At 44.9% G+C, this 14,641-nt stretch overlaps 1 protein-coding gene across 1 annotated transcript in view; it reads right to left on the reverse strand.

Moving 5' to 3' along the window:
* Window positions 1-3,097: 3,097 nt before the first annotated feature.
* Window positions 3,098-14,641, reverse strand: part of LOC122941081 (oocyte zinc finger protein XlCOF28-like) — a 45,035-nt gene continuing 33,491 nt past the window's right edge. The window contains exons 14-15 of the mRNA XM_044298073.1: window positions 8,073-8,245; window positions 3,098-3,966 (exon numbers count right to left, since the gene is read on the reverse strand). Of these exons, the coding sequence (XP_044154008.1) occupies window positions 3,685-3,966; window positions 8,073-8,245 (455 nt within the window). The 3' untranslated portion in view covers window positions 3,098-3,684. The remainder of the gene's footprint in view (window positions 3,967-8,072; window positions 8,246-14,641) is intronic.

Here is a 14,641-nt window from a genome sequence, read left to right on the forward strand (position 1 = left end):
TTACTGATAATACAACCGTCTGCATCCATTATGAACGGATCAGTTTGTATTATTTTTTACCATTGCCATGACTGATCCGTTTTGTTCCGCATCCCATGACAGAAAAAAAACTGCAGCTTGCTTTCCGGTATGGGAACGCTATCAAACGGAACGGAATGCATTTTGGAGCATTCCCGTTCAGTTACGTTTTGTCCCCATTGACAATGAGGACAAAATGGAAGCGTTTTTTTTCAGTATCGAGACCCTATGACGGATCGAATACCGGAAAAAAGAAAATCTAGTGTGAAAGTACCCTTACATATTCAAGCTGAAAACCTCTCTGACTTAGTTCTGTTCAAATGGTTGAGGGTTTAATACAATGGGTCAGTCTAGACCAGGCATCCTCAAACTACGGCCCTCCAGTTGTTGTAAAACTACAACTCCCACAATGCCCTGCTGTAGGCTGATACCTGTAGGCTGGACGGCCGCAGTTTGAGGATGCCTGGTCTAGACAATCCTCCATAACCTAAACAGCCTGACCCCTAGACTCATACATCTCAGGACAGGCGAGAGATTTGTGTACATAAATCCCAAAAGGTTTCTACACTGGATACATTGTAACAAAGATGAGCTGAAGTATAACGTATAGGGGGGAGTTTATCATTTGCGGTGGTCTTGGTGGCAGTTTTTGTGAAACAGGACACAGTAATATTATATTTGGCACAAGTGCAACGTAGTGTCTATGTCTGTAAAAAAAAAAAAAAAAACACCAGGGGGTTGCCTGGCATGGAAATGCTACTTTTTAAAAAGTCGCACATCATAAACAGGACTTAAAGGGAATGTGTCATCAGAAAATGGCCTGCTGTTTAAATCACTTTTTTATATTTAACATATTTTGAAGTTATTGATGTTGTGATGTTATGTTTAATTTTCCATGTCACATTTTATATTTGAACTAAAACCAAAAATCCTGCAGTTTTCGCACTGGCCATTATGGCTAATAATTGGCGCCACTTCTTGGTTTATACAGATTACTTTACTGCAGTTAACTCATTGTAATCCTGCTTGTAATGATATCCCTTCTGTGTATAGATAAGACAGGATCCACTATTCACATTAGGCGATTGTCAGAGCTGATCTATTCCTTCCTTGTACAATGACCTCTGCACAGGGCACAGAGCAGGTCTAGAAACCTCTCCCATAGAAGTCAATGAGGTTCCAGACCATTGTGTCTATGGCCCATGGTAAAGCAATTTTTTTTTTAATGCTTTCTAAATACTGTTAAGAACAGCTCAGGCAAGATGGCGACTTCATAATCATGTTCAGGAAATAGAATTTAAAAAAAAAATCGACAATCATACAATCAGAAAATAAAAACAGATTATAAAAAAAAAAGAGTTGTGCTACTATCTGGTTTCAGTTGACAGGTAACATTTTTGGTGACACATTTCCTTTAAACGGTGTTCTAATCTGAAATTCTGACCTACTTATCACTCCACTTCTAAAAGTGGCAAGGTTCACCAAATGTCGTAAAAATAAGCACCAAGTGTCACATGTGGGCATCTCTTGCCACTTTTTTCGGCCACAAAAGTGGCCTATCAGATGTGATGTTTTTCAGTACCAGCGTACACTTACAGATGGAGGAGGAGAATACATCGGAAGTACACTGGGTACGCTCTTACAGATCACTTTATAAAAAATAAAAAATGGCCAGAAATACTTCACACAGCAATGTAAGGTTTGCTGCTCATCATATTACAGCTTAATTGTAAAATTAAAGGGGCTTTCCGACTTTTTTATACTGATGACCCATCCTTTGCCAACTTAAGCATGTACGTTTATGATATCAGATATAAGTGCATTTTAGCCTTACAGCTGTTCACTCAGCAGTCATCTGAAGGTCTGTAGGGATCAGATTCATTCCAGTGCAGCTACAGGTCTATAAACGGGAAGAAGTGGCTAATTAAATGGCCTTGGCTGAGTTTTAATGTGAACCCCTATCCTCAGGAGCGATGTCCCAGTCCCTCTGTCCTGATGAAGCAGCAGGACGAGCATGTACCCTGCAGCAGCGTTTCTCAGAGTGCTCTGCATCTTCTGCTTCAGTGGCTGTGTTCTGCTTCTGCACAGTACGGATCCGTATGCCGCAGGTCTCAAAAACATAAAAAATTATTGTGATGAAATCTACGCATTACGGATATCAAACACGTGTAGTCCTTACTCATGACAAGGATTAGGAGTAAGGAATACAAATTTGTTTGATATCCGTAACGTGTAGACTTCAGCGCAATCTTTTTTGCATTGTGTCACTTTTGGATTTTATCTCTTTGAAGAATAAAGGTTAACTACGCTTTTATAGGAAGCTGGGCTTTCTTGTTTTATTTTAGACACTGTTAAGGCCGCACTGGACTGTCGCACAAGCACTTTTACTCGTCACCTAAGCGGCTGCGCGGTCTCCCATTGCTGTGCTGGCATCAGCCTCATGGAAAGAACTGCGCATGCGCTAGCTTAAAATAAATAATGCTGGCGCATGCGCAGTTCTTTCCATGAGGTTGATGACAGCACAGCAATGGGAGACCGCGCAGCCGCTCAGATGCATATATGTAATGACTAAGGGCAGCACGGTGGCTCAGTGGTCAGCACTGTTACTTCGCAGCGCTGCGGTCCTAGGTTTGAATCCGAACAAGGACAACATCTGCTTGTGGTTTGTATGTTCTCCCCATGTTTGCGTGGGTTTCCTCCCACACGCCAAAAAGACATACCAACAGGGACCTTAAGATTGCGAGCCCCAGTGGAGAAAGTGTGATGCAAATGTCTAAAAAGCGCTGTGGAAAATAGTAGCGCTATATAAGTGCATTAAATAAATAATCGTTTTTTCAGCATAACTACAGCACTCGTGAGCTACATACTGGAATATTTCTGACATGCTATAGGAGACTTCCAATAAAATGTAATTAGGTCTAGATGCATATTCCTGCTGACAGAATCCCCAAGGACAGGAGATTGCCCTGAATGGATAAAAAGGGAACAAACCCTTGGCTGTGTGAAGAGTCAGGACTGGTATTTAGCCTCTGGCTGTAAACAAGAATGTTCCTATTCACTCAGCAAGCAGACATTCTGGAAACAGTGGGTTGAAGTCTATTATTAAGTTACATAAGAATGAAAAGTAATTTACATGAGATTGGACCTGCCCTGTAAGCCCAATATAACCATCATGCTTTGCTACTTGAGGGAGAAAGCACATGGAGCAGTGTCACACTGCATGGCCAACACTACATTTTTTCTATGCAATGGTTGGCCTTGTGGTACACAACTGCTACATGCAGGGCTCCCTACAGACCAATTCCTGCTCCTCAGTTCAGTCCAGGCCTCACATGAACAATCACTATGATTAGTGACTTCTTCATATCTCTGAATGTGGGACCCATTAACACTTAGGTCCCCCCAGACCGATGGCTTCTTTCCAGTCAGGTCCGGCCACTCAGGTTTGTAAACGCATTACTTTATTCTTTCAAAGAAGAAACAAGAACAACATTTTCCCTTCTCTGGAGCCCCCAACCTCCTCAGGAGGTGAAACACGTGCATAGCCAAGATACCTGGAGGCCTCTTATTATAGCTACATTCACCAGCTCTGTGCTGGACAGGTGCCAGGCCTGCTGCCCCTGCATGGTCTCCAGGGCGCTGGGCACCCTTAGACTTTTGTAGTTTTCACGCTTCTAAGACGTCCTTCCCTAAAAGCAACTGTGTGTGGATAGTGCCCGCACCCACTTGTTCGACCTCCTGCAGCCCTGCCACTTGTATACCGATGAAACTGCCAGCCTCCGTCTGCACCGGGAGGACATGATACTCGGACAGTGCATCAATCTCTTCTGAACCGCTGATCAGAAAGTGGATTTCAGTCTCATGCTCTGTAGGGACAACCTGCCAGGCAAATGTCTCTTCCTGTGGCCCCAAGCTCCTCTCGCTTTCCAGAAGAATCTGTTTATTGTTCTGAGAGTAAATGAAAGAGCAATCAGCATTCATATAGTAATAATCACATTTTTTTTTATTTTTTACAATCCTTTTTCACAAGTGCTGAATAGGACCCCCCTTTCTCCATAATAAAGAGTCAGTTGGGGGCCCTCATACTGCTGTTATCTCCTGAAATGCTCAAAGACGACTAGAATGCTCTTCATTTTGTAATGACAACCCCCAGGGAAGCAAAGGCGAAATGTATGTTACGTTACTTAATGCCATCACTATGTCGCTATACCACACTTTTTTCCGTGTGGAAATTTTACTTAGATTTTGTCTCGTATATACCGTAGTAGTAACTTATTGGTAGCAGCTTGTCTGCATCCTTACATATGATAATGATATACTGCCTTTACTCATGTACTTTGACTCATTTTAAGTGTTTTTTTTCTTAGCATAGGCGTTTTTCTGTCCCTTAAAAGGGAATCTGTCACCTGGTTTGAGCATATTCGGGTGTCACCATTGGAATGTACAATAAACTACCTTATTTCCTTTCTTCTCTTCATGGTTTCATTTTGTTTAAAAAGCAATTTTTGTATTATGCAAATGAACCTCGAAGGTGCCCAGAGGGGTGTTATTCATCACCCTCTGATCCAAGTAACGCCCCCTGCAGTGCCTAGACCACCTTAATTTAGAGCCCAAGCACGCCTACTCGTTATCAACTATTGTCCCACAGCCTAGTTTAATGGCACCGCCCCCTCCGCTACGCCAACTAATTCATTCAAACTACGCACCTGGAATCTTCATTTCGTCCGCTGGAAATCTCGCTCAGGCGCAGTACCGCCTACTGCCTGCGCGATCCAAAAGCTCCTGAGGGCAACAGCGATAAGACGACATCACTGGGCTCGGCGCATGCCAGGTGATACTTTTGAGGCTGTTGCCCTCAGGAGCAGGCGGTACTGCGCCTGCGTGAGATTTCCAGCGGACGAAATGAAGATTCCAGGTGCGTAGTTTGAATGAATTAGTTGACGTAGCGGAAGGGGCGGCGCCGTTAAACTAGACTGTGGGACTATAGTTGATAACGAGGAGGCGTGCTTGGGCTCTTAATTAAGGCAGGTCGTTACTGGGCTCAGAGGGTAAAGAATAACGCCCCTCTGGGCACCTTTGAGGTTCATTTGCATAATACAAAAATAGCTTTAACAAAATGAAACCATGAAGAGAAGAAGGAAGACCACTGCAGGAAATAAGGTATTTTATTAAACATGGCAATGGTGAGAGCTTAATATGGTCAAACTAGGTGACAGATTCCCTTTAATGTGTGTGTATATATATATATATTTACAGGTATACACTACTCACAAAAAGTTTGGGATATTTGGCATTTGTGTGAAATTATATCATGAAAGTAGGGCATTTAAGTAGAAGCATGCAATGGCGATTCCACACCCCATCCCACAAAAAATTTAAAATGTCTCAATAACTTGTCATGTGGCCTTGAGCATCAATTACAGCTTGACAACAACGTCTCATGCTGTTCACAAGTCGACTTATTGTCTGCTGAGGCATGGCATCCCGTTCTTCTTGAAGGGCAGCCCTCAGGTCACTTGACTCTACAAGTGCAGGTCACGCCATTTGAGGTACCCCAGTCTCCAGCAGCCGTTCCCTAATGATGTGACCTCGAAGAGCTGGTGCATTGTTGTTCATGAAGATTAAATTGGGCCAGTGTTGTTCATACAGAGGCACATGACGTCCTGTGTGGATGCTCCCTGACCCAGTGGATGATGCCTGTGCTTGGTGGTGTAGTCAGGTACCCTTGCAGGTTTTCTAGCACACGGACCACGCTGATGTGGACGGTTTCGAATGGTCTGACGTGACACTTGGATATTCTCTCACCTCCCTTAAAACGTGCATGGCGTTGTGTGGCATTCGTCAACCAGTTCTTCTGGGTATTATTCACAATAAAGCGGCCATCAGTGTGGGAGATGGCCAAAGAATGTCCACTTCCTGTGAATCTTCCAGTCTCGCTGTATCTCTGTTGCAACCTGCTGTTGACACTCTAAGCTCAGTGACGGCATCAGTCTCAGAACATCCTGCTTGAAGCTTCACAATGGCGAGGTACTGTTGATCAATTGTTTGGTGTCGTCTTGGTCTCATGATGTAAAAATGTGAACAGCATGATGAGGAGGACTGTTTAAATACCAATTCTGATTGAACCAAGTAATAGGGTTGTTTCATGTATTGAACTTTCGATACCCAATTGATACTTTTAGCCCGATATCGATAATATACTGGGATTTGTCTTTTATTGATACTAGGCTAGTATCAGAGAATATGGATCGTGTTGCTCTCAGCAGCACAGGGAAGATGGAAGCAGTCTCTCTCTCCCTCTCTTTCCCCCCCCCCCCCCTCCCCCCGTGCCGCCGCTGCCTCCAATTAGAGCGTAGAGGGGCGGAGGGGCTGTGGCCACTGCGCCACCAATGATAACATTTATTACATTACAAATGCAGGCAGTGGCAGAAAGATGCTGTACCTGAGGGGTTAACTGCTGCCCTGTCAGAGGTCGGGTGCCGGCTATGTGATTCTGCCGCCACCTGCACTTATAATGTATTACACGTTAGTTATCATTTGTGGCGTAGTGCGCTCCCCCCCCCCCCCCTCCCCAGCGTTAGAATCATTGGTTGCAGTGGCCACAGCCCCTCACCTCCCCTCATTGGTGGGCAGTGGCAGCCGTCTAATTCTGGGGCTCCGATCGCTTACCATGGCAGCCAGGACGCTACTAAAGCCCTGCCTGCCATGGTAATCTCCCTGCTGCCGTGTGTACTATGGACAGGACAGCAGGGAGAGTGTGAAGTCCTATTCACCCCAATAGAGCTCTATTAGGGTGAATAGACAAGGGATTAAAAGATCCCAGGTTCAAGCCCCTAAGGATGGAAATAGTTAAAAAATCACCCCCTTTCCCAATTTTACATATAAAATATATAAACAATAAATAAAATATTACATATCGCCACCTCCGAAAAGTCCAAACTATAAAAATCTTAAAAAAACAATCTCCTATGTGGTGAACGGCGTAAAAGAAAAAAAATGAAATAAAAACTGTGCGATTCGCCATTTTTTAGTCACCTTGTCCCCCCAAAAATAGGATCGGACTGTTCAATTATGGGCCGGACGTTCCATAAAATGCGGAATGCACGCAGCTTTATTTGGCGTTTTATTTTTTTTGCATGGTATCGAGTATTGCAATACTTTTTTATGGTATCGAAACCGAATCAAAATTTTGGTATCAAAACAACCCTTCCAAGTAATTTCATTTATTTTGATTCATGGATCAAACACCTGTTGTGAATTTTGACTTTTATGCTCCTTGTTAGAACAGCAAGTTGTGCATTCAAAAGTTTAGAGAGGGTCACATTAAGTTCACCTGTAAAGATTAGAGTGCATCATCCTGAAACGTCACCCACAAGCCAAATATCCCCAACTTTTTTTTAGAGTAGTGTATATATAAATATTTCCACGAGTAAAGTAAAAAATGTTCACCTTCTAATGTTGAGCAATTTATAGGCACACCAGTAGTGAAATGCATGTATGGTGAAAGTCACTGGTTGGTGCTGCGGGCGCCCTCTACAATCCGGCCGGCCATCGGGAGAAGAGATCAGTGAAGACACTGATAGAAGCATTCACTAGGAGGGTCCACCTAGAACAGGACATCATCTGTCAGAAAACACGACCGGACTCGATCAGATTCTTTATTTCGATCTTCAAGTTGTCTTGAAGATCAAAATAAAGAAGCAGACGTCATATCTTGAGTTCAGTTGTGTTTTTTGCCAGATGATCTCCTGTTCTAGGTGGATCTTCTCCTAGTGAAAGCTTTGATGAGTTTCTTTTCTGACAACTCATAAGATGATGGGTGTAAAGGGGGATTAGGTGAACTGAATTTTTGCCTGATCCCTAAATGCAGTGTAGTACGTGTGTGTGCCCCTTTTGACTGCCCATAAGCAGTCACTGACTGGTGGAGCACCTCATTTGCATCTAGTACTTATCTTTGCCCTTGTGGTGTCCCTTACTAGATGCCATTTGACCCACTTGTGCCGTATTTAAGGGTTGGTTCAGTTTTTTTCACAGGGTCACAAGCACATACTTACATTTCTCATTACCACTTTCCTCTTGACCCTGGGCAAATTAGATTTCACGGTCTTCTCTTTCTGATGGACTTTTTGGTGCTGACGGAGGACAAAGCGTTCGTGAAACGTGGCTGGGCAGAAACGACACTTCAGCGCCTTCTCTGTCTGGGAGTGCTGCCTGCGAATATGAATCTCTGCAAAATAGGAGACTATACTATAAGGATCTCTGGAGTGAATAAGTCAGACGATGGTGCAGCCAGTGGCTACAGAATAAGTTTCAGACCTCTGTGAAGGGTCTGAGGGAGCAGAACATGACACATGGATTTAAAGAACACCAAAGAGAAAACAGCTGTATCATGACCTGCCCTCCGAAAATAAGTTTTGGCATTTCTCCTGCACATGTAACCAAGACATCGCTGTGCAGGGAAACATTATTACAGACCAGCAGTGCTTAACTAGCACTGCAGCCCCTTCATTATAAGGAATCAGACATCCTAGTATAATGCCATCACCTTCTGCAGCAGAGAAACCGGTTTAACAATTAATTGGATTTTTGCTACTGTAAAAGCCTCCTCTGATTACTTTCAATGGGAGACACATATGATGACCTTGGGTATAGCTTCAGCTATTAGGTGGCAGAATTTAAGCAAGTCCCCCACCTGTGGAAACTGCGCCAAACTAGTTTTGTACATAAGTAGTAAAAAAAGCAGAGGAAACAGGAAGTAAATGGTTAAAACTAGTAATAAAAAAGCAAAAAATAAAATAAAATTCCTTCTGAGAAAACTGACTCAACCCAGGAAAAAACAGCATTGGGTGGATGCTGTGTTCTCAATGAATATGACAAAAGGGTTTTATGGCAAGAAACAAAATGTAATTTCTTGTCAGCATCACTGGGAAACACAGTGACCTTGGAACCTTCAAAAGCAGTCCCTAGCGGGTGGGAAACACAAAGAGTGACTGCAGTCGGTGTAAGTCCTCCTCCAAGAGCCTGTGACCAACTGAGGCATCAAAGGATGCCTGCACACACCTGCATAGCACAAACAGGTGTTGAATTGCCTACGATGCGCCAAATGCTGGAGTGGATCATCGCCCTGAAGATGGGCTTCTTGTCCTTTGAACAGTATCCATCACCAATGGCTGGTCCAATCCAGCCTTGAATGCCACGAGGCACCACCTGGAACAACAATTATTATTCTTCAATAATATGGCCAGGGAAGTCCGCACATTTGTATATTATATCGTGCAGGATGTTTTTATCTTCGTTTTTTCTGTGGAATTTTTATTTAACAATTATTCTGACTGGTAGAAAGAAGACATTTGAGAAAGGGAAATCCGCAATGTACGAACTACATTCAAAATGTGGAGCGATCGTTCCCTAAAATGTGAAAGTTTGGGCAAAAAGAAGGGAGGACAATATAACCATTAATCTGAAATGCAGATACCACTTTGGGAGCAAAGAAGGCGACAGTGAAAACCACCTTGTCTTGGTGAATCACTGATTTAGGCTAGGGCCATACAGCAATCATAGCAGTGGCACTCGTCAGGCAACCTAAGATTACACTACTAACCTATATCACAGCATAGTGAAAGTGACTGGAATCATGTTGCCACTCACGGGTTGCTGCAATCGTGGTCGTACAGTCGCAAGAAATCCAACCCGACTATATTTTTGTGGTTGCAACAACCAATGAGTTGCAATGTGACTCCATTCACTTTAACTATGCTTCAATGTTGCATAGTGAAAGTGAGATCTTTGGTCATGCAATGAGTATCGCAGTGAAGACACTAGTCAGAGATACTACTAATGGAGATAATAGCCACAAAAAGGCTTACTTCCAAGCAAGGTAGCAGAGGGAAATGCTGTCCAGGGCCTCAAATGCAGAAGACTGCATGGGCAGCATCAAGGACTAGATTAAAGAGGGTCTGTCTGTAGTTTTGACCATGCTAAACGGTAGAAGACTAAGTAGGGGCTGGGGACAGCTGTACTAATATACCTTTTGTGGAGCTTCTTCTACCAGATTCTGCTCCTGCAAGTGTCCAGGAGGCGGAGCATCACTATAAAATGATCTCTGTATTGAGCTGCTTCCAAGCCCCTCCCCTCTGCATAACAGTTGTAGTGGTCTCATGGTTGGATGCTATGCATGTCACTCATCGCAGAGAAGAGGAGCTGTGCAATGGGCTCCCATGAGGGGGACCCAGCGTACGCCACTTCATGCAGAAAAGAATGGACAGCCAATTTAGATGCCAAGGGTACTGAAAGAACAGAGAGGACTGATACCTAAATTTTGAGTGATGCAAGACCTAGGCTTGTATCCAAGCCTTCCTGAACAAAAACAAAGCAGGAGAGAAAGGGAAAATGTAATTGGCAAGAGCTGTCACTCTTCACATCAGAAGAAAAAAACCGGAATTAGACTTACCGGTAATTCTATTTCCATGAGATCATCACGACGGCATACAAGGAGATTGACCCCTGACCTCTGTAGGGGCAGGAACAGAGAAAGGTTAAATACCCTCCTCCCACCACCAACACCAGTGTTTCCAAAATCACACAGAGCAACCCGGTGGTGGAGAACAGTAAAAAACAAGAAAAAAGGTATTACTCCATACCTTCTAGAGACCTGGGTAGGTCAAATAATTGAATCAAGGGAGGGAATAACGTGCCGTCGTGATGATCTCATGGAAATAGAATTACCGGTAAGTCTAATTCCGGTTTTTCCATAGCATCATCACGACGGCATACAAGGAGATATAAAAAATATATCAGTTAAGGGGGGGCTACAGCCTGGAGGACTTTCCGCCCAAAGGACAGATCAGACGATCTGGAAAGATCCAGGCGATAGTGCTTTATAAAAGTATGAATGCTGGACCAAGTGGCAGCACGACAGATTTCCTCCAGAGAAGCCCCAGCTCTCTCAGCCTGAGAGGAGGACATGGCCCGGGTGGAATGGGCCCTAATGTGGACTGGACATGTAAGATTTTGTAGTTGATAACAAAGACTAATAGTTTCTTTGAGCCATCTGGCTATAGATGACCGGGAGGCTTTCTGGCCCTTAAGTCTTCCTCCGAAGAGAACTAGTAGGCTGTCCGACTTCCTAAACTTTTTCGTCACAGAGATATAGTTTAAGACTGCCCGTCTAACATCCAGAGAGTGAAATGTGGCTTCTTTGTCATTAGCAGGGTGTTGACAAAAGGAAGGTAGGGTAACTTCCTGGCTCCGATGAAAATTTGATACCACTTTGGGGAGAAACCCCGGATCCAGACGGAGAATTAATCTATCATCTAGAATACGGAGGTAGGGTTCCCTGATCGATAGGGCTTGCAATTCTCCTACTCTGCGGGCCGAAGTTATCGCAATTAAGAAGGCCGTTTTCAAGGACCATAACTTTATAGGACAGTCAGACATGGGTTCAAAGGGCGGTAAGGTAAGGCCTGTAAGAACGATGTTCAGATCCCAGGAAGGGACACGAGCGGTGATCGTTGGGCGGAGCCTCGTCGCTGCCTTGATGAATCTTTTGATCCAACGATGACCGGCTATATCTTGGTCAAAAAAACAAGCCAGGGCTGAGATCTGGACCTTCAAGGTAGAGGGCCTAAGTCCCAGATCTAGACCTCGCTGTAGGAAGTCCAGTATTCTTTGGATGTTAGGCTTATGTAAATGTGGCGATTCATCCCCACTCCAAGAACAAAAACGTCTCCAGATCTTAAGGTAAATCGCTGACGTTACCTTCTTCCTGGAAGCTTTCAGAGTAGCAATAACTTCGTTTGATAGTCCCTGAAGTTTCAGGGTTTGGAACTCAGGATCCAAGCTGCTAATTTCAGAAACTGCGGGTTTGGGTGTAGAACTGGGCCCTGCTGGAGTAGGTCCTCCCGTACCGGAAGGGGCCATGGATCCTGTAGAGAAAGTCTCTGGAGAGATGAGAACCAACTTCTCTTTGGCCACAGGGGAGCGATCACAATCACCGTGACCTTGTCCTGGAGAACTTTCTGCACCACCTTCGGGATTAGAGGAAGTGGAGGGAAGGCATAGCATAGGTTCCAATGCCAATGGACGGCGAAGGCGTCTAATGTATGAGGCCTGTCCCTGGGGTTTAGGGAACAGAATGTTTCCACTTTTGAGTTGGCCCTGGTGGCGAACAGATCTACGTCGGGCAACCCCCATTTCCTTACCACTAACCTGAAGACTTCTGGACTTAGAGACCACTCTGTGTGATCGATCCTGTGGCGGCTGAGAAAATCTGCTTCTTGATTTAGTATCCCCTTCAGGTGAACTGCCGACACAGAGGCCACCTTCTGTTCTGCCCAAGCAAAGATCTTTGTTGCCAGTGCCTGAAGGGTTACGGACCGGGTTCCCCCTTGATGGGAGAGGTAGGCAATGGCTGTAGTGTTGTCCGATAGTACCTTTATATGATGTTGACACAACATTTCCTCTGCCGCCCTCAATGCTTCCCAGACTGCTCTCAGCTCCCTGAAATTCGATGATTGGGATCTGATCGAATCTGGCCAAGTGCCCTGAAATATACGGTCCCCGACCTTTGCGCCCCAGCCGGACAGACTTGCGTCTGTTATTACCTGCAACTGGGGAGTCTTCTGCCAGGGATTTCCCCGAGATAGGTTCTCGTGGTTTTTCCACCAATTCAGGGACTGCAGAATCCGAGATGGAGGACTTACTTGGCGATCTAGAGAGGATTGGCACCTGTTCCAGACACTCAGTATCCAGGACTGAAGGGGTCTGAAGTGTATTTGACACCAGGGGACTGCCGGAATACAAGATGTCAGCAGACCCAGCATGCTCATCGCCTCTCTGATAGAGCAAGATCTTCTCTTTTGAAAGGACCTGACCTTTTGTCGGAGAATTGATATTTTGTCCTGAGGTAGGAACACTGCTTGCTTTCGGGAGTCCAGGATCATCCCTAAGAAACGAACCTCCCTTGAGGGGGTGGGGACGGACTTTTCCTCGTTTACGATCCACCCCAGGTCGTCTAGGATGGAGAGAAAGACCTTCAGATTTGAATTGATTTGTCTGCGACTTTCGCTGACCAGAAGGAAATCGTCCAAATAGGGGATTATCATGAGTCCCTGTCTTCGGGCGAAGGCAACCATCTCTACCACCACTTTGGTAAATATTCTTGGGGCAGACGAAATCCCGAAGGGAAGGGCTCTGAACTGGTAGTGATGGACGTTTCCTGATATATCCCGGATTGCAAACCGGAGAAAACACTGGGAGCTGGCGTGAATGGGAATATGGTAATAAGCGTCTCGCAGGTCTATAGTGCACATGAAGACGTCTTTACTTAACAGAGGGATTGTAGATGTTAGGGTCTCCATCCTGAATTTCTGATAACGGATGAATTTGTTTAGAGGTTTCAGGTTTATGATCGTCCGAAAGGTACCTTCTTTTTTCCTGATTAAAAATAAAGTTGAATAAAAACCCTTGCCTCTTTCTAGAGGTGGGACCAGAGAGATTACGTTCATCTGAAGAAGTTTCTGGACTCCTTGCCAAAGGTTCATTTGGAACCGTGTCAGAGAAAATTTGTTTGGGGGTCTTGAAGACCACTCTATCTGATAGCCTGTACCGACTACCTTGGAAATCCAGGGGTTCTGGGAGATGGATTCCCATGACCCCAGGAATCTTGAGAGTCTTCCCCCCACTCGGCCGTCATTGCTTATCTGAAGGTTTTTGCTGGGAGAAGGACTGACCTCTTCCTCTTCCTCCTTTTGGGTAACTCCAACGCCCCGATTTCCCTTTTCCCCTGTAGCTCTTTTCTTGACCCGAGGGGGGGCGAAAAGGATACCGGCGTTTGGAAGGGCGATCTTCCGGAAACCCTTTCTTCTTATCCGCGGCCTTCTCTAGGATCTTATCTAGCACCGGGCCAAACACGTATTCTCCGGAAAAGGGGATGGAGCATAGCTTTAGCTTAGATGTCTTATCGCCCGACCAACACTTCATCCAGAGGGCTCTCCTAGCTGCATTGGAGAGTGCTGCATCTCTGGCGGAAAACCGAACTGATTCGGCAGAGGCATCCGCCAGGAAAGCCGTGGCCGATTTTAAAAGGGGAAGAGACTCCAGAATCTGCTCCCTAGACGCTCTGTCTTTAATATGAGTTTCCAATTCTCCCAACCAAAGATACATGGACCGGGCGACTGAAGTAGCCGCAATATTGGTTTTAACGTTAAACATGGACGCCTCCCAGGATTTCCTGAGGAGACTGTCCGCCTTACGGTCCATCGAATCTTTGAGTTGGGAGGCATCCTCGAATGGAAGGGACGTCTTTTTGTTCACTTTGGCCACCTGCACATCAATCTTGGGAATTTCATTAAAAATTTTAGATTCCTCCGGATCAAATAGTAACCTATTTTTGAACGTTGCCGGGACTCCCAGTCGTTTTTCTGGGTCTGTCCACTCATCAAGGATCATATCCCTAATGTTTTCATTGATGGGAAACACACGGGTCTTCTTAACCCTCAGGCCCCCAAACATCTCCTCTTGTACCGAATGGGTACGTTGTACCTCCTCCACACCCATGGTCGACCTTACGGCCTTCAGAAGGTCGGATATTTCTTCCGTAGAAAAATAATATCTACGTCCATCG

This window comes from Bufo gargarizans, chromosome 6 (assembly GCF_014858855.1).
Source record: "Bufo gargarizans isolate SCDJY-AF-19 chromosome 6, ASM1485885v1, whole genome shotgun sequence".
Taxonomy (NCBI): domain Eukaryota; kingdom Metazoa; phylum Chordata; class Amphibia; order Anura; family Bufonidae; genus Bufo; species Bufo gargarizans.